At 40.7% G+C, this 20,387-nt stretch overlaps 1 protein-coding gene across 2 annotated transcripts in view; it reads right to left on the reverse strand.

The window, feature by feature from the left end:
- Positions 1–20,387, reverse strand: part of Gab3 (GRB2 associated binding protein 3) — a 68,840-nt gene that overhangs the window by 23,866 nt on the left and 24,587 nt on the right. The window contains exons 2-8 of one of the 2 annotated variants that reach the window (XM_047535973.1): positions 12,822–13,125; positions 10,210–10,426; positions 9,220–9,698; positions 7,519–7,574; positions 6,887–7,106; positions 5,113–5,194; positions 3,889–3,991 (exon numbers count right to left, since the gene is read on the reverse strand). In XM_047535973.1, the coding sequence (XP_047391929.1) occupies positions 3,889–3,991; positions 5,113–5,194; positions 6,887–7,106; positions 7,519–7,574; positions 9,220–9,698; positions 10,210–10,426; positions 12,822–13,125 (1,461 nt within the window). Of the gene's footprint in view, positions 1–3,888; positions 3,992–5,112; positions 5,195–6,886; positions 7,107–7,518; positions 7,575–9,219; positions 9,699–10,209; positions 10,430–12,821; positions 13,126–20,387 lie in introns of both variants that reach the window. The other variant, XM_047535972.1, reaches the window with a different exon arrangement.

Genomic DNA, 20,387 nt, shown 5'->3' on the forward strand with positions numbered 1-20,387 from the left:
CAAATGTTATGATTTAAATATGAAGTGACTCACAAAGTTCCTGTATTAATAATGCAGGAATATTTACAGGTTAAATAATTAGATTATGAGAGTTGTAACCAATCAATCCATCCTAGTTTGAATGGAGTAACTGGGTGGTAATTGTAAGCAGGTGGGGTGTGGCTGGAGGAGATGGGTCACTGGGAGTATGTCCTATGAGATGGTTTAGATATAAGGTGTCCCTCAAAAACTCTTGTGTGAGATAACGCACAAAGTTTAGAGGTGAAATGTTTGTGTTACAACAGCCTTAACCTAATCAGTGCATTTATCCACTCACAGGGATTACCTGGGTGGTATCTATAGGCAGGTAGGGTGTAGATGGAAGAATTGAGTCCCTGGGGTAGTGCCTTTGGGGTTTATGTTTTGTCCATGGTGAGAAGATCTATCTTTCTGTTTCCTGGTTGCCATATCCTGAGAAGTTTTCCTCCACACACCTATCTGCCATGATGCTCTGCCTCACCTTCAGCCCAGAGCAACAGAGTCAGACCTCTGAAACTGTGAGTCCCAAATAAACTTTTCCTCCTCTACATTGTTCTTATTGGTACTTTTGGTCACAGCAGTGAAAAAACTGACTGAAACAAGTTGCATCTTCTCTGCTACCCCTTACCCACTCTCTCTGCTTTCTGGCCACCACAAGCAGAGCAACAATCCTGTGCCACACCCTTCTATCATGATGTTCTGCCTCACCCTGGACCTAGAGCAATGGAGTCAGCCAAGCATGGTTTGAGACCTATGCACATGACCAAAATAAACTTTTCATCTTCTAAGTTGTCCTTGTCAGGTATTTTCATCAGAGCAACAAAAAGATGTCAAATTATCACTGTTTACAGATGAAATGATTGTAGACTTATGTCACAAGAAATTCCACCAGCAGACTTCTACAGCTGACAAACAAATTCAACAAATTAGTAGGATACAAAATAACAGCTTTCTTATATTCTAATAATAAACCTGCTGAGAAAGAAATCAGGAAAACAATTTCATTCACGATAGCCTCAAAAATTACTTCAGAATAATTCTAACCAAGAAGGCAAAAGATCTCTACAATGAAAATTATACAACACTGAAGAAAGAAATTGAAGAAGACATGAGGATACTGAAAAATATCTCATGTTCTTGGATAGGCAGAATTAATTTTGTTAAAATTGACCTATTACCAAAAGTGATATATAGATTCAGTCAAATCCCTATCAAGATACTAATGGCATTCTTCACAGAACTAGAAAAAATAGTTTTTAAATTCATATGGAAGTTGAGTGTAGTGGTGTATGCCTATAATGCCAGTGGCTCAGGAGGCTGAGGCAGGAGAATTGCAAGTTCAAAGTCAACCTCAGCAACTTAGCAAGACCGTAAGGAACGTTGAGACCCTGTATCAAAATAAAACATAAAAAGGGTTGGGGATGTGGCTCAGGGGTTAAGTGCCCCTGGGTTCAATCCCTGATACTGAAAATAAAATAAAATAAAATTCTTATGGAAGAATAAAAACCCCAGAAGAGTCAAAGCAATTCTGAGCAATAAGAGCAATGGAGGAGGCATCACATTTCCCAGCTTGAAATTATACTAGAGAGCTATAAGTAACAAAAACTGCATGGTACTAGAATAAAAAATGCCTGTAGATCAGGGGAATAGAACAGAAGTCTCAGAGACAGACCCACACATATGAAGTTATCTGATCCTTAAGCCAACAAAATACAGTGACGGAAAGACAGTTATCTTAGCAAATGGTGCTGGGAAAGCCAGATATGTATATGTGGAAGAATGAAATTAGATCCATACCTCTCACCCTACATAAAAGTCAACTCAAAGTGATTCAAATACTTGGGAATTAGATCAGAAACCCTGCAACTGTTAGAAGAAAACACAGGTTCAACACTCCAAGATATGGCTGCAGGCATTGATGTCTTCAATAAGACTCCTAAAGCTTAAATAAAACCAAGAATTAATATATGGAATGGCACCAAATTAAAAAGCTTCTGCACACCAAAGGAAGCAATGTGTGAAGAGCATGGGGTTGACCTATTACCAATGAGACAGAATGAACAGAATGAGAGAAAATCATTGCCAGCTACTCTTCTGACAAGGGATTAACATCCAGAATATATAAAGAACTCAAAAAATTTAATACCAAAAAGAATCCCCAGATAACCAATCAAAAAATGGGCAGATGAACTAAACAAATATTTCTCAAAGGAAGAAATATAATTGGCCAACAAATATATGAAAAATGATCCACATCTCCAGCAATCAGGGAAATGCTAATCAAAGCTACACTTAGAATGGCAATCATCAAAAATATAAATAACAAGCTGGGTGTGGTGGTGCACGCCTGTAATCCCAGAGGTTCTAGAGGCTGATGCAGGAGGATGGCAAGGTCAAAGCCAGCCTCAGCAACTTAGTGAGGACCTTAGCAACTTTGTGAGACCCTGTGTCAAAATAAAATATAATAAAAACGGATGAGGATGTAGCTCAGTGCTTAAGCACCCTTGGGTTCAATTGCTGGTACAAAAAAAAAAAAAAGAAGAAGAAGAAGAATACAAATAACAATAATTGTAGGTGAGAATGTGGAGGAAAAGTTAAACTAGTACACTTACATATTGGTCAGGCTGCAAACTGGTACAACCACTCTGGAAAGCTATGTGAATATTCATCGATAGACTAGGAATAAAACCACCATCTGATCCAGCTACCCCACACCTGAGTATTTATCCAAAAGAACTAAAATCAGCATAATATAGGGATACAGAATCTACAATAGTCAACATATGGAATTATCTTAGGTGCCTGTCAACAGATGAATGAATAAAGAAAATGTGGTATATATACACAATGGAATTCTACTCAGCTATAAAAAATAATGAAATTGTGTAGCTTGTAGGAAAATGAATGGAACTGGAGAACATTAGGCTAAAAAAAATAAGCCAGACTCAGAAATTCAAAGGTCATATGTTTTCTCTCATACGGAGAAGCTAGGGGAAAAACAAAGGGTGAAAGAGGATATAATGAAAATAGAATGAATACCAATAGAGAAGAGGAAGGGAACCAACTGTAGGGAAAGAAGTACCAAGGAATGAAATTGAGCAAATTATGTTATGTGCTTGTGTGACTATAACACAATGAATTCCACGATTGTGTATAATTATAATGCATCAATAATTTATTTTAATATTAATTTCATAGTTCTTGCTAGAGTTCTCTACATTTCCAAATTGCAGAATGGGCACAGTTGTTGCTAAATTGTCCACTAATAGGGGTACTAAAAGCATCTTCAAAACCCCATGCTATCAATAGAACCTAAGGTGAAGAGAACAGAAGAGAAAATAGGGCAGGAGGGAGATATTAGGACTCTTGAATTGTGAGGTTAATCAAAAGATAAAGATGTCAGGTCTCCATCCAATGATGTCTATAGAAATAGCCTACACAGGAGAGTATTCAGAGGTTACAACACACCAGGAAGGTTTGGAGGCAGGTGTTCTAGTAAAAGCAAGCACCTACTATGTGTATTTTACAGCCTAGACTCTGGATGTCCAGGGAATTACAAACTATTGGATTCAACCATGACACCCACAGCCCTGGTGAAAGAAATTGCTAGCATTTTCTCTTCCCCATAACACAGGCCTCAGTCCTAGGTTCTTCTGAAATAGTGTGACTTTAAAAATGGTATGATTAGCTGAATATCACAGGAATAAAAACCAGCTTCAAATTGATTTGTTTTCAATCTAGAAAAGCTGTGACCTGGTTTTACAATCAAGTGATTGTTTTATGATTGCACAGAGATTTCAGAGGAGTGTGTTTTCTTTATAATGAACTCACAAGAGTATATACATTGAGAATGCGAAAATATAGGATTACCATTTGGATGTAGTTTTCTTCCTCCTCTCTGGAAACAGGACTGGCAAAAAATCTTGTAGGATTAATACCATTTCTTTCTGGAGAGAGAAAGCTGGTTCGATTGCTAAGAAGAAAAATACAGATGAGGTCAAAGCAATGTCTTACAGCTGCTCTGAAAGGCAGCCAGGAACTGACATGGCCCCATGGGGCTTCAGTCTTCCCCTTCCAGACACAACTTCCTTCCGGTCCAAGCAGTTCCTAAAGAAACAGAGACTGCCCAGCAGCTCTGTCCCACTTGTGAAGCAAATGGCTCTCATTTGCTTTTTCCCAGGCCCTCCATATGACATAGGTCATGAACTTACTAGAAACAGACCAAGTCATCATATCATTTAGCAAAAAAACACTTCTTTGTGACCCATTTCTTTCCAAAGAAACCAGGAAAAATAAGAAACTGTGGCCATTCCTTTGATAGGAAAACAAGAACTGTGAATCAATTTCAATTCTACTCCTCAGTGAGAAGTACAGACTGTCTCTGAAGTTTTGCCTGGAAATATACCTTCCTGCACAATTCTGATTTCAAAGTGATTGTGCCATCTGGTATTTACAAGTTAACTAGGAAACTCTGGGGTTAGCCTCATGACTCTGAAAATGCAGCTTAGAAAAGGTACAGATACATTTTTGAGCTTGTCTATCCAACCTGTGAACCATCTTGCCCTCTTTGATAGCTCCCTTCTCATATCCCATTCACAAAGCTGATCTTCTGGAAGTACAGCTGGTAGTACTGACATAGCCCCCTGGGCCATAACTGATTCCAGTTTGGCTGGGCATCATAATTCTGTCTTCCCACAAAATCTGACTTGCTATTGAAAAAGAGCTCAACTCTGTTGGCACTGGAATTGAAGTATATAAATAAGCTCAGGAGCTATGGTACTGCTATCTTTAGCCACAGAAATTATGCAACAAAGAAAAGAGCTCTACAAAAAAAGAGATGAACAGATGTGAATGGAGAGGTAGATATGAGAGGAAAGAGAAGATGCCTTGAGCTCCCAATAGCACTCCAATTCCTGGTTTCAGTATCCCAAGAAACCCAGTCATACTCCTTCCTTTGTGATATATAAATCACCTCTAGCTCTTGATAATAAACTAGGCTGTCCTTTAGCTTAGGGAAGATCAAGTGGGCTTCAACAACAAGAAACCTAATTAAGTTTGGATATGTCTGGGCCCCTTTGACAATCAGAAGTTTACCAAGGCACAGTGTGGGTCCTGGTTAGACATGTGTGTTCCCGGATGGTGGAGAGGTTTCTCAGGTCCAGGGGAGGTGGCCGTGCTACAAGACAGTGTACAGTATGGTTAGTTCTTAGGAATTCAAAGCCAGAATCTGAAGCATGTAAAACCATGACATTCTGTTTTCCTAGCACAACAGATGCAAATGCGCCAAGAGAGAGCATTAATGGTGATTGTGAATTTCACCATCTTACTCTTCTCTGACTCCCTGTGAGCAAGGATAGCTACCTAGCAAATGGTCTGCGCTGGAAAGTTCACATGAGTCATGACGTCCCTGTGGGGAAGGTCTCTCCTGGCAGCATGACACTCTCGTGTTGGGTTCACCCACCAGCTACTTCCTGGCTTCACCACTTGCCCTTTCCCACCTGGGTGCAAGGTTCATTCCAGAACCAACCCCTCCTGGCCCAGCTCTCTACCTTTGCACCTACCTGCTACATCTCTAATCCTAAGCCTATCAAACATCTTCTTTCTGCCAGGATCTGTACAACTGCACTGCTGAAAATAGTGACCAGCAGCCGTACATGGTTATTTACCTTACAATATATGTAAATTTATTGCAATTAAATAAAAGTGAAATTCAGTTCCTCTGTCTTGCCATTCTCATTGCAAATGTTCAATGGCAATGTTTTCATTATCACAGGTAGTTCTGCTCAATGGCACTGCTATAGAAAATTAATTGAGCAAAACAATAATATCCACCTTAAAGTTACAAGTCCCTGTGAAATTGTTTCTGACCAGAATGGACAGTTACTTCCTCTGCACCTCATAAGACAGAGTCTGTTCTCCTATTTCGTACTGACTTCATAATTCTACTTTTTCCTCCAGATGGTTTTGACATATCTCCCCCTCATCTTTGCATCTGCCCCATGCACAGCACAGCACCATGGCCAATGCTGCTAAATGTGCAAATGTGTGTGACTGGAACAGAGCAGGCACGAGTAGGGACCTTAGTTAGCAGCTTTGGGCATGGCCAGCTGAAGTGACAGTTTTTCTAAAGAGCAATGAAAGGTGCAAGCAGACCAGATAGAATGTCAGAGCTCACAGTCATTGTACCAAATGATTTCTTAAAATACATAGCCTACTGGGAAGGTGAGGGTGGATAAGAATGAAATTGCTTTACCCTGTCTTTTCTCTTTCTGTCTGTCCATGCTGCTGAGCTAACCAGAGAGGCTGCTTGGGAGTAGTAACACAGGAACTGCCAGGTGCCCTGTGCACACAGGAGTCAGACTGCTAATAACTGAAGTCCTCTCCCACCCCTAACCACCTGTGCTGATGGGCATACACAGATCAGTGAGTGATAAATTATATTTGACCATGAAAGACATTAAGGAATTAGTGTCAAAGGTCATTGTTGGCTGCCTTCCAGAATGCTGGCACTGTTATTACATTCAGTGTTGTCTAAATGAGATGTCAGGTGGGTTCCATTCTGACCTATCATCACATATTCCTAGGACTTTGTTAGGGAAACAGTCAAAGATGAGCTCTCTGGAATGAACTTGACTTTGAAGGATGCATTTGCAGGTCCATGGTACCTATGAATTTTCTGATTCCTTTTATCATGACAATTAGCAGCAGTAGGTGATCTCAACTTCCCCATTTTGTCCCAGTCACTTCTTTCATACTCATTATGCTTTGCAGCCCTCTGACATGATTATTCTAGTGCTTCCTTCCCAAGGAGGGTTAGGAAAGACCTTGCTCCCCTCCTTCACACAGCAGGCCTGCTCAAGTGCCTTACGTTTCCTCTGAGGTTTGAGATCTCTATTCACCGGTGGAGGCTCCAAGTCTGCAGGTAGCTCAGGTAGTGGGCTTGAGATACTTCCTGAGCTCATAGGGATGTAGTCATCCTGGCTGCAGTGGGGTCCAAGACCAGAGGCAATGGCCTGGGGGCTCATGGGCACATAGCTGTCCTCAGCACTGGTTGAAGCTGGGGGATACAACAGGGAGAACCTGCAGGGCTGCAAGAGAACAGATCATGGAAACTGCCACCACTGGGCATCAAGGCTGTGCACATGGCTTAAGCTCCAAATTACCCAAGAATAACTCTGAACTTCCTCAGGAAAGTCAGAAAAGCCTGTACCCAAAGTTCTGCCTCTGGACCTAAAGTGTGAGTACTGGCAATAATCTGATGGTGGAAGACTGAGGGTTATGAATTCATGCAAATATTTTAGGTATGATACTTTAATTAGAAACTTCAGAGCCCTTATGGAACAGAGTCTAGGAGTTCCCAAACAAGTTCAAGTCTTAAAGGGAGACTGGAAGGGTTCTCAGAGATTCAGAGTGCTGAATCTAAAGACTAGAAGGTAACATATATGAGTCAGGTTATTTATGTTAAATTGAGACTTAAAGGAACCCAAGTGTCAAACTTACCAGATTTAAACTAAGTCGCTTGTCACGGTGTCTTAAGGATTGGCGTTCTACATCAGCTGCAAGAAACAGGTCAGAGGATTGAGAACTTCAGGACAACATCAATTGAAATTAGTGTCCAAGACCTTATACACCCCAGGGCCTGTGCTCAGCTTCAGAGAGGTAGAAAAGGAAGGCTTACACATTCCCCCTTGTTCTCCTCATCCCTGTTGTTTTGGTGTTTGCTTCATGGTCAAAATCCTATTTTAATTAGTTTTAATATTTGTTTGCTGTCATGTAAAAGAACACAACCTAGCTATTTGTGCTCATATTGACATATCAAATTACTTCATTTTATTCTTAAATCTGAGACTATTGGTTCATTTTCATACTCCTTTATTCTAGTTGCTTTATTCATTTTACCTTATAAAATGTGCTTACCTATTCTTTCATTTTTACTTTTGTCACTGTTCACACATTAGCATATTAAGACCTTTTGTGTGATTGGCATATATCCATTTAACTCAGGTTGTCAGAAGAAAGCAAACTGTGTAATGATCACATCTCTAGGAACCTGGAGAGATTTCAAAATGAATTTGCATTCTTTATACTCTCTGTAATTCCTTTAAAACATATTTTGGTAGGTACTGGTGTGTGGGTGATTATATTTGGATAGATGGAGAGAGAGAGTGAGAGTTTTTGTTGTTAGTTTTGGCTGACATGAAGGAAGAAGAAATTGCTTACGTTGGTCAGTTCATGTCAGGCAGATGAGGAAATCCAGAGGAGCTAGTAAAGAAGAGGTTACCAAAAAGCCACACTGAGGATGCTGTGTGGACTTGCATCAGGCAGCTTCTAAAGGCTACAGAGACCCTCTGAAATCAAAATTACAAAGCAAACTCATGAAAATAATTGACTTTATAAAGGGAAAAAGAGGGCTCCAGGAGGGTATGCCAATGGACCAAACTGATGGGGTAGGTTAGAGTTACCCTGATTTGGACAGTTTGGTAAAAAGCCACACCAGTAGTACAGAGCCAGTTGGAATGTAAGTGTGTGTGTGTGTGTGTGTGTGTGTGTGTGTTTGCTAAGAATTAAATGTAGGGCCTTGTGTATGCAAGGCAAACAGTCTACCACTAAGTCATATTTCAAGCCCTCTACTTTTTAATTTTACTTTGAGACAGGGTCTTGCTACATTGTCGAGGCTTGCTTCAGAGTTGTCATCCTCATATCACAGCCTTCCAAGTTACTGGGATTATAGGTGTCCTCCACCATACCCTGCACCAATCCAAATTTGGGAAGAACATGTCAGGTGAGAGGCAAAGAAGGAAATGGAGCAAAGTTAAAGCAAAACACATCACTTTCTGTACAAATTGTGTCCCCAAGTAACTCCAAACAAACATTAGAAGTTCAGTCTCAGATGGAAGGCCTACTACATGATCAAGAACTCACACAGGCAAGCCTATCACAAGGGGCCAGGTCTCCAGTTTCTTGTGTCTCTTATGGCAATCTAAGTATCTCTCCTGGAGGCCAGGCTCAAAGGAGAGGTCAGGGAACCCAGAAATAGGACACTGTTGCCCTCCAGCTGTGCGCTTCCATCAGGGTTTCCATTAGGAGACAAGACTGGTTTGAGCAAAGAACATGGGAAAAGTCCTCATGTGGACACAAGGCATGAAAAGGAGCCAGGCAGGGCAGTACTTATTCAGTCTTCTCTCTGTACCTGACTCTTACCTTTCCAGGTTCTCATGTGGTCTAAACCAGAAAGAGAGATTCTTCTTGGCACCACAGTGCATTCTGGTTTCTTGCTGTTGCTGTGCCCACTCCACAGGTGCTGTTCCTCTCGGCGCCGTTCAGAGAAATGGCTTGGTTTAGGAGGGCGGGGAGGTGGAGTGTTGGACACGTCTAGTTCTTTTGCCACACCAGGTAAGGAAACTTGTTTTTTTTCTGCCTGAATGGTGGAATTTAAGGATGTTTCCAGTAATGAGGAAGAAGACAAATGATCCCTGGATGGCCCATTGATTTCTCTATTCCAGATCACAATAGCCTGGGACCTCATAGAAGATGCCTCCTGAGATCCATTCCCATGGCGTGAGGGATGGACCAAGTTACTGGAGGGTAGTGACTGAAGGCCATCAACAAAAACATCATCAAATGAAGTCTGTTCCAGTGAGCGGTCTGAGTTTGACCAGCTATCACATCTGGTGGGAAGACTGAGGGAAGAAAAGCATGTTAAGTTCGACTGAAACGTAGCCAACCACTCACCACAAAACCCATGCTAGCCTCATTCCCACCTCTCCAATACCACCTTTTGTTCTACCTGTGAGATACATTCCCTCTAAAATGCTCAGTTTTTTTATACCAACCCTCTGGTGCAAAAAAATGGTTTGTTAATTTTTTTCATCTTATAAGCATCAGATACGTGTGAAAATGTAAGGTTAGAAACAAAAGCCAAGATGCTGAAATACATGAGTCATTTTGTTTAGTATCTGGCATGCTTCATCTTTCATAGTAGCTGATAGTGATCTGTCCATACCTTGGCACTGGCAGGAAGAGAGGTGAGAGCAGACACACCCACTAGAAAACACTCCCACTAAACAGACTGATTTGCAGACACATTGAGCATATCTCAGAGACAGATTCTGCAGGAGGAGGAGTGTGAACTCTGTGAACAGAGGAGAGCATGCTAGGAGATGGGGTTCAGAGTCCCAGGTGTAAGCATACCTGGCATGGTGCAGTCTTCCAGTCTCACAGTTGGACAGAACCAGATAATCAGGAAGGAAGAGAAACTCTGACTCACTTCTGGTTTCCTCAATGGCTATGGTATTAGTGTTTGGGTCATCTCTTGGCAAGGAGGAGCTGGTAGCATGAGCAGCATGAAGGGAGTTGGCAGGGGATGGCTGGAGGGAGGAGGGCATGTGAGAGAGGCTCTCCATGGAATCTGCTGGATTAAATCATTTCCCAGGTTAGTGTTTTAAGAATGCCTATAACACTCAAAATTTCTCAAACAGCATCTAAGAAGCCAAATAGAAGATGCAAGTCACAGCTGTTGTTTGTACTGATGGAAGAGACCATTTCCCCAAGCTATAAACAATGTCTGGGAAAGAAGGCCAATGTTCCAAGAATAAAGTGTTGAATCCATTAGGAGTGAAAAAAAAAAAGCCAAGTATTCTTGGCCTAAAAGTCTGCAGATAATCTACAAACCACTTTTTTATAGCCCTCAGCAGCAGCCCTGCATCAGTTTATCCACTCAACAAATATACACATACACATATATGCACTTATGCATAACAAATCTAGATGGATATAGTTTCATATACACTTATGCATATACATTACTTACGTCTATCTATCTAGAATACCTACTGTTGCATCTACTATGTGACCAGAACTGTTCTAACCTCATCATACAGTGGAGACAAAGGCACTGTCCTTACTGAAGTTTACATTCTAGCAGAGGAGACAGACAAATAACATTTATGTAGAGAATTATTTAATAATTGTTATATGTAAAGGAAAGTAGAGAAACAGGCTGTTGTGATGACTGGAAAAGCCTGTGTTTCTCAAGGAGCCTAATGTTCTCCCATCACTTAAGAACATGCTCCCCAAGATGAATTTAGATCAGGAACCAATAAGACCTCCAGATCAGAAAGACCAATGAAAGCCTACTTTAATTTTTCCTTTGAGCCAAGTTGGTAGTACAGGATTCCTGAGTCAGTGTGACCCTGAACTGCCACTAGGCCATACTACCTGGCCAATGTGACTTGAGCAAGTTACCACTTGCCTTCTCCAAGTTTCCTTCTCTGTAGAGTGGAGATAATAACACATATGCCATAGAACCAGTATGGGGATGAGACAACTTAATATGCAAAAACATTTTAACAAAGCTCCTAGCCAGGACGCCCACAGTGTATTGACTACTCTATGGTTGTGGAGACAGAATCAAACACTATGCAGTCATTACTACTTATTTGCTGTTTCACTTTCTGCAGTTTCAGTTACCTGCAGTCAACCTTGGTCTGAAAATATTAAATGGAAAATTCCAGAAATAAAAAATCCATAAGTTTTAAATTGTGGTTCATTCTGAATAGTATGATGAAATCTCATACCACTCTGTGCTCCTGGAGCATGAATCTGTGCTAGTTTTGCTGCTGCACCTCAAACTGCAAAAGTTATTGGTCATGGTCATAGTATATAAGTGCTTAGTTAAGATGGAAAAGGCATTAAATTTGTGTACGTATACATAGGAAAAATGGTTCATGTATATGTGTGTATGGTTTACTACTATCTATGATTTCAGGCATCCACTGGGGGGTCTCTGAAATGTATCTCCCACTGAAAAAGGAGGACTACTATATGTGAAAAGCCACAAGAAAGTCATTCTGCCATGGTTCTCAAATGAAGAGGACTCTGTCCTTATATTCTCCTAAAAACCAAGAGTGTGAAAGGGGATTTTCTGCCTTCCTTGAACTTCACACAAGGGCAGGGCTTCCTGATTTTTGTCTTACTCCTGTTCCTGCTGGGTCATTGGAAAACATATTGTATATTACATGTTTTGGGATGACTCTTGGATGAGAAACAGACTTTGCAAGTAAGCTTTGCCTATTATACCAAGGATAAAGAACTTACCATCATTTCATTTCCTGTTATTTGAGCACTCTCAAAGTTCAGCAATGTTATTCAATAGCCTCACTTACAAAGCTGCTCCAATTCATGAAAAGAAAAGGACTTTGTCCTTAGGAACCCTGTTCATCGCCACCTAGCGTTATAATGTAGATATTTCAGTAGCAAATGGTGAAAACCAAACAGTGACTACTGAAATGTTGAAGCAACTGTAGACCATAGGATTTAGGGGTAAATTTTGTCTACTAGACAAAGAAGCTAAAAGGAAATTCAAAATCTCATATTTTCAGGATCAGAGCATGGTACAATAAGTGCGGGCTCAACAACAAAAAACTATGAAGGGAAGCAAATTATAACCCTAGGTTATATGAGGCATATTACATGGGAAGGGTAGTGGGGGTCAGTGTGCCTCTGGGTCAATTGCTTCCATAGCCCAGAAATGGCACACAGCAAACTTATATTTCCCCTGCAGAGACCTGCAATACTTTGTGTATGGCTAGACTCTGCCTTCCACATTTGGACCTGAATCCTAGAACAAGGTGAAAGAGGACCATTTCCAGTACTGTACTACATTAAGTAGGAACGCCTTTGATATAAAATTCCCTCAAGGAGGAAGGATTGGCACCTGTCAGTAATTTTTGGCAGCAGTTTCTCCAGTGGGCACAGCATCCCAGGCCACCCTTTAGCACACAGGACCCCAAGTCTGCTCTTACCTGCACTGCTCTCCAGGTGGCCAAGGTTGCAGACCTGACTGATGCTGTGCACCCACACCTGCATTTCTTCTTCAGTCTTGGCCACCAGGTAGAATGTACGGGAAGTAGTCTTGACAATGAATACAAAATTATTCTGAAATTCCTTCCGAACGAAACTGGGGCCCACATGCTTCCACACAGCACACTCGCTGAGGTCTATCACACGAATTGGCTTGCTAGAGTGCTTGTTCCGGTAGTACTCCAAGACGTCAGGGTTGCCACTCATGCGTCCCCGCCGGAGCACAAACCAGCGCTTGCGCCAGGCCTGCAGAAGCAATTCAACAAGGAATTACCAGACTAACTGCTTTTGCTTCTCAGTCTCTGCCAAGAACCTATGTTGGGACAAGGATAGTAGGAATGAAGCAAATCAGCCACTCTAAAAAAAAATGAGACACTTTGTATGAAAGGATGAGTCTTCATGTCTTCTTTATTTTATGCTTTTAAGTAAGGGTTACTTTTGGAGAGCCTAGCAATGCAATTCACACCCACAGTTTGGAGAAGGAAGTAAGGAGCCTTTTTGAATTCCCTATCTTCTTACATTTAGGAACCCCTTTCTCATTGTATGCCACTGGACCAGCCTGCATGGGTAGTGCTTACCGTCTGCTGTAGCCTCAATTGGGAATTGGACATAAAGAAGGGTAACAGACTGATCGTAAGGCTTTCTCTAACTGGAAACTCAATGTTGCAGTTTGCAAATGCCAGTGGAGAGATTTATAGCTCTGTGGTTTTCTCTCCCGTGCAGTGGCATGTGTGACAGCAGGAAGTATGGGGTTCTGCCAGGAGGCATGGTGACCAATGGGACAGGAAGTCTTTTGTATCTCTAGCTTCATTTATGCCTGACACTTTTATAAGCCCACCAGCTCTTACCAAGCGGCCCAGGAAAAAGAAAAAGACAGATGGAGTGTCCTCAGCCTCCTCCCTGCTCAGAAAACATGAGATCTGAGGTGGCAGAAAAATCCAAAGAAGCAATGAAAAGTGAAAGTGAAGGCCAATTGTCACAAAGGAACAAAAATCCCTTTTGAGGTCATGACATGGGGCAGTGAACAGAAGGAGGTCAGCCATGCCATGTTGGGTTGGGGTTGGTGAACCCTGGCTTGGTTCTGCCTTTACAGGCATTTAAAGCTCTAAGAAGAGGTTTGGCCCTCAGGGGATGGAGAAGTCTATGTTTTTAAGACAAGAGAAATAAAAGTATGTTTGTATGCTCATGGAGATGACCCAGGAGGGAAAGGAAAATGAATGACTTAATAATCTTCTATTGTAAAAACATGGCATTGGATGGGAGCAGGGTCACTAAATACAAGAGAAAGACACATCTTGCTCTGGGGTTAGGAGCACAAAAGGTGGCAAACTTGGGCTTTCAACATTAACTAGGGCAAAGAGGAGTTGGAGTAAGTCATGTGTGTCTACTGAGGAAAGCTTCCATGGGGGGGCTGAGGTACCCCAAACTTTCCAAAGGCCACTTGGTGGGGAAATGTGAAGAGGAACTCTGTTGCACTTACCAAAAAATGGTTCTAAAAGAGGATGTTGAACTCAGTACAGAAACAAATTTCATGTTAACTGCTTTCAGTGCAAGAGGGAGAATGATAGATAAGTTTGTGTGTCATTCAGTCAAACAATAAACTGTCAATAGCCTACTACCATGCAGGACACTGTGCAGATACTGGGGAAAGCAAGCTGAGCAAGCTGCAGGCCCTGCTGCTCATAGTCTTGAGCAGGGGAAGCAGTCAGTGAGATAAGCGCTATGATAGGGAAAATCAAGATACTATGGGAACAAACAAGAGAGACATCTCTGTCAGATCAGTGGTCTGGGGAGGCTTCCAGGAAAAAGTGGTAGCTAAGTTGAGACTGAAGCAGGGCAGAGGAAGGAGCTTGTGCAAAGGCATCAATATGGAAAAGCTTTGTCTGAGTAGTTCAGCAGAGCAGGATGGCCAGGTATGTGGGCAGAAAGGAAAAAGAATAATCACCCAGGAACTCAAATAGGATGTCATGCAACCTTGATGCTAAATCATGCTAAATCACCATCATGGCCTCCTTTAGGTTTTTACATTTCTACGTAAGAGCAATGATTATGCCAAAAGAGAAATAATGTGTCTCTGGGGTTCTGTCTTTGCTAAGTAGGCCAAAGCCCCAGGTTCTTCAATGGATAAATGATAAGAAAAAATTCTGCAGAGGAAAGGAATTAATAAACAAATTACATGGCCACCTGTGAGCTGTGAAAAATATTTGCAAACCACATGTCTGATAAAGGTTTAGTATCTAAAACTTATAAAGATTCTTAGAACTCATTATCACAAAAACAAATAACACAATTAACAAATGAATAAAAGACCTGAACAGAAATGTCTACAAAGAAGACATACGAATGGTCAAAGGAGAAGAAATCAGCACTTTTCTAAAGATAAGTGCACTACATGTTCACTCTAGCATTATACATATTAGCGAAGATATGGAAACAACTGAAATGTACATAAACAAGTGAATGAATAAATAAAATGTGGTATGTACATTTAGTGGAATACTATTCAGCCTTAAAAGGGAAGATAATAGCATTTACTACAACCTGGACGGACTTGGAGACCGTTATACCAGGTGAAATAAGCCAGACACAAAAAGAAAAGTATTGTATGAGATCACTTATATGTGGAATTCTTTTTTTAAATGCTAAATACATGGAGATAATGAAACAATGAATATGTTTAGGAGGAAATGGGGACATGTAGGTTAGAGGATACAAAGTAGCGGATAGAATGAATAAGTCTAAAGAGTTAATGTATAACGTGGGGACTCTAATTTAAAATTTTATTGTATTAAGGATTGTTGCTAAATAAGTAGACTTTAGGTGTTCTTGTCACAAAGAAAGTAATGATATGAGATGATAGATATGGTAATATGCCTCACTATCATAATCATGCTGTAAACCTCAATATACACAATAAAATAACAACAGAGGGACAATCTATAGATTAAATAAGACTTCAAGGATGTCAAATTATTAAGTGTGTCTAGGAGATGCTCATTAGAGCAATAAAAACAAAAATGCAAAGAAGAGATTTCTGCACAGGTCAGGACAGTAGCTTTTGGTTCGTGGTTACAACAAGGTTCACCCAATAATAATAATTGTTTGGCCGAATCAATTATTATTGGCAATATTTATAATTTGCAATATTTGTGCTTTCTTGTATGAGTAAAAAAAGATTTTTAAACAATTCCTGAGGACAGGTAATATCCATAGAGTCAGATTTGGTAAGTATTTACTGAGTGACAACTATGTGCCAGGTACCGTGCATGTCAAGGAAAAGGGATGCTGATTTTTAGGGATTTGGTAAGCTCTTAGATTGGGGAGGGAAGGAAGTGGTCTGAGCTTATGGTCCAGCATAAAGTACTGGGCATGAGGAGGGGTATCAAGTTGTAAATAAGAGACAAGTCTAGATCTAAGACGTGAAGGTGAGCCTAGGTCAAGTGAATCTAGCACTTTTCTTTTTTTTTTTTTTTTTTTGGGTGCTGGGGATCGAACTCAGGGCCTTGTGCTTACAAGGCAAGCACTCTACCAACTGAGCTATCTCCCCAGCCCCTAGCACTTTTCTAAAGATACCTGCACTACATGTTCACTCTAGCATTATGCATAATAGCAGGCTGAATAGTATTCCACTGCAAGTACATACCACATTTTATTTATTCATTTAATTGTTTATGTGCATTTCTGCTCTCTGTAACTCCTGACCCAGAGTAGAGTGTGTGAGAATGTGAGAGTGTGAGGCCTGCCCACTCTTCTTCCTGGGGAGATGTTTATATTTTACAAATGCAAGAATGCTGCACTGCACCTTCTCCCCTCGGGCCCCTCTGTTCGGCAGGTTATGAGCGATCTGGCAAGTCAAGTTGGAAAAGGGCAAGGTCTACAGTTTAGAGGAAAAGTGAAGGTGAGCCTAAGTCAAGTGAATCTAGAAAGCAGAATCATTCTGCAAAGAAGTATCCACAACTAAAACTCAGAGGAACAAAAGGAGGGGTGGTGCTGAATTGAAAGTCTGGAGACCTACATTTGAGTTTTGAATCTGCTTTTGGTTTTCTGTCTACTTGCACAAGCAACTTGACTTCTGAAAACCTCAGTTCTATCATCTGTAATAAGTGTACATAAAAACAACTTAAATGGTGTTATTGTGGTAAACCAGTGAGAAATGGATGGCAGAATACTATCAATTCAACCATAGCACCACTTACCCTTGGCTGTGTCTGCCTTTCTGGAGCCCACATCCCACCATTGTCAATGATGGGCTCTGAGGACTTTTCCAGCACTGACCAGCAAAAGATCCGTTTCCCATCAGCCTTTCCTGTCACAGCCACCAAGCTGACTCATTACCACCCCACTAGTATCATCTCCAACAACAAAAACCTGTCACATCCTGTAACCTTGTGGAAAAGTATTGCAGCTCATTTCTAGAATTGGACAGAGGTTAAACTGAACTCCTTTAGGAAGGTGTGTCTAGGTCATGGGTCTGTTAGTTTTTATGGAATTGTTAGAGAAATAATTGAATCCTACCTCTGAGGGTAAACACTATGCACTGTTCTCCTCTTGAAACAACCCAACTTTATGAATTCACAGTTTACAAATACCAACTAATTTGTGTCTCAATGGAAAGACACACATCAGAATGAACAAAGCTGCAAATTCCCATAAGGTTGAAGTGGATCTTGTGTATGGCGAGGAGATACCGTGGACATACTATCTAGGGAAGAAGGACTGAGACTTGAATCTCAATTTTGCTGTTATGAGTTGAATTATGTCCCCTCACCCAAATTCATATGTTGAAGTCCTACCACTCAATATCCCACAATATGACCTTTTTGGAAAATAGGGTCTTTACCAAGTTAAAGTAAGGTTAATAGCATGAGTCTTAATAAAAATATGCTAATGTTCTTATAAAAAGGGGAAAGTGGGACACAGAGATGCACAGAGGGAAGACACTGTGAGACAATACAATTCTGTTGTAGAAGCCACTTGATACCTGGTACTCAGTCACAGCAGCCCTAACAAACTCATAATTCCCCAAGTTTTAATGTATATCTGAATTACCTAGGAGAACTTCCACTTCCAGCCATATTGGTGCACCTGGCACTGATCTTGCCTCCTACCCATAAAATAAACTTGAAACTAGTCCAAATAAATATATGAAAAAAATCGCTTTCAGATATTGGAAGAGAGTCAGCTCAGGTCTGTAATCTCTATGTGAAGGGAAACAAAAGAGGTGAACCCTATGACCACTTTGGCTTTTAGCCTATAGGCCATTTACAGACCACAGCGATCTGGCAGAGTTGAGAAAATAGAGATTAGAATTCTGGGTGGTTGAGGTGGTTAGAATTTGCAAGAAACAGGACTAGATAGCAGGGAACTATATAGATAAAGAACTACAGATATCTGGATAGGGGTTCCCCCAGGAGACTTTGGCATTGTTAGAATATTAACATGTATGTGGGTAGAGTGAAATCCATGAGACAAGTCCAAAAACATCTACTGACAGAGCTAGGAGTCAGCTGAGTTCTGATCAACCAAAATGGAGAGTCCTGGAATGTTCAGTAGAGACTCTAGAAAGGCTATACCTTAGAAGTAGGAATAGGGCCAAACTAGTCCTAGGGTATAGGCTTAAAAAGTAGCCTTAGAGGGCTGTGGCTGTGGCTCAGTGGTAGAGTGCTTGCCTCGCACATGTGAGGCACTGGGTTCAATTCTCAGCGCCACATGATATGAATAAAATAAAAGTATTATGTCCATCTACAACTAAAAAATAAAAAAGTAACCTTAGAATGACCAAACTGATCTACAAGTTACTGAACTAACTTCCAAAACATAGTTCAGCACTTTTTAAGGGAAGACAATAAACTCCACTCAACAATATAATGTTTAACAATATACAGCTTCCAAAAATATTACTACCAGTGCAAAACATTCATTAGAAAGAGACCTAAAAATGACATAGATAATAGAATAAGCAGAAAAAAACTTTAAAACAGCTATTATTGTTTAAGGCTTAAAGGAAATATATACATAATGAGAGAATGGAAGATACAGTCAAGAAAACATGGAAGTTACAGAGGAAACAATAAAATATCTGAAATAAAAATTCACTAGATGAGCATAACACCATCTTAGACACTGAAGAAGTGGTCAGTGAACCTGAAGCAGAAAGAAAAACACTAGGTATAAGGAAGTAACATGTAGGGAATTAACCATATACCTTTGGAGAGTGCTCACCAAGGGAGCAACATAATCTGACTTACGATTTTAAAAAGTCCTTACCTTCTCTATTGATAGCAAATTTATGCGGGGAGTTGAGAGTGGATATGGGAAGGTGAGAAGCTACAATTACTGAGGTGAGAGGTGCATAGAGAAAAGTGGATGACCAGAAAATGCTTCAGAGTAGAAGTAACAGAACTTGTTAATGGTTTGCATGGGGAGAGTGGAAGTAAGAATCACTCTAAGGTTTCTGAGACATTGGAAAGCTGGCAGAGGACTGAATCTGACAGACTTGAAATCAAAAGCTTTGTTTTGGCTGTGTTAAGTTTGAGAGAACTCTTAGATTTATAAGTAGAGATGTCAGTTAGATGGTTGTTTATATGGGTCAGAAATTCACTGGAAAAATCCAGATTGGAAACATAATTTGGTAAATCATCACCAAATAAATGGTAGTTAAGGGAAAGGAGACTGGATAAAACTAATTAGGAAGATCATGTGTAGTTCAGTAAGGAAAGGGGGCCCAGAATGCAGGGGGGACTTAGTACCAAGGCTTTTAACTCAAAACCAGCAAATGCTTTATACAGACATTGTAGCATGTTGCTCCGAATTAAACTGGAGTGTGAAAATGATGGGGTGATGACTTCCCAGATTTTACCTAAAATGAGCATTTATCGATTAGTAGAATGGGCTATAAAGGCTGAAATTGAGCACTTTATTCTTACACTCAATTTATTCTTGCACAGTAAAATAAAGCTGGCTGGGTTGTAGCAAGTTTCACTTTTTTGGCTCCAGAATTCACTCTAATAAAATTGAAGTGGTCCATCTGGATTGTATCCATTGTCAAAAGACACTGAAATGAACTGAGAAACATCCTGAAAGTCTCTGAGGCTGTAAAGAGACACCTCCGATTTAAACTGCTTTTCTGGCAAGAGTGATTACTGTCCCTTTGTTTCAACAGAATTGGCCTCTTTCCCCCTCTGCAGTGCTGAAATCCCTAAGCTATGAAATCATTTCCTTTGCATGTGCACAGGATGGGTCAGCAACCTGCCTCCATGGCCAACTTGGGCTGAGGGAGCAGACTGACAGCTATCTGCATTTAGAGCTATAGGTTTTGATCCTTCAAAATTGCTGTCATTTCAGCAATGGCAGTTTTTCTTATCTTGCCAAAAGGAACTATGCGGGCCTTTTCCACTCCTGACCCATGGATATTGTCTGTTCTGTCCTGCCTAAATGTGTCTAGGGATCCAGGATTTTGCTCAGAGTCTGATTGTTCAGATTGCTTATAGGTGCTGGTCTCCTTCAGC

Source organism: Sciurus carolinensis, chromosome X (genome assembly GCF_902686445.1).
Source record: "Sciurus carolinensis chromosome X, mSciCar1.2, whole genome shotgun sequence".
Taxonomy (NCBI): Eukaryota; Metazoa; Chordata; class Mammalia; order Rodentia; family Sciuridae; genus Sciurus; species Sciurus carolinensis.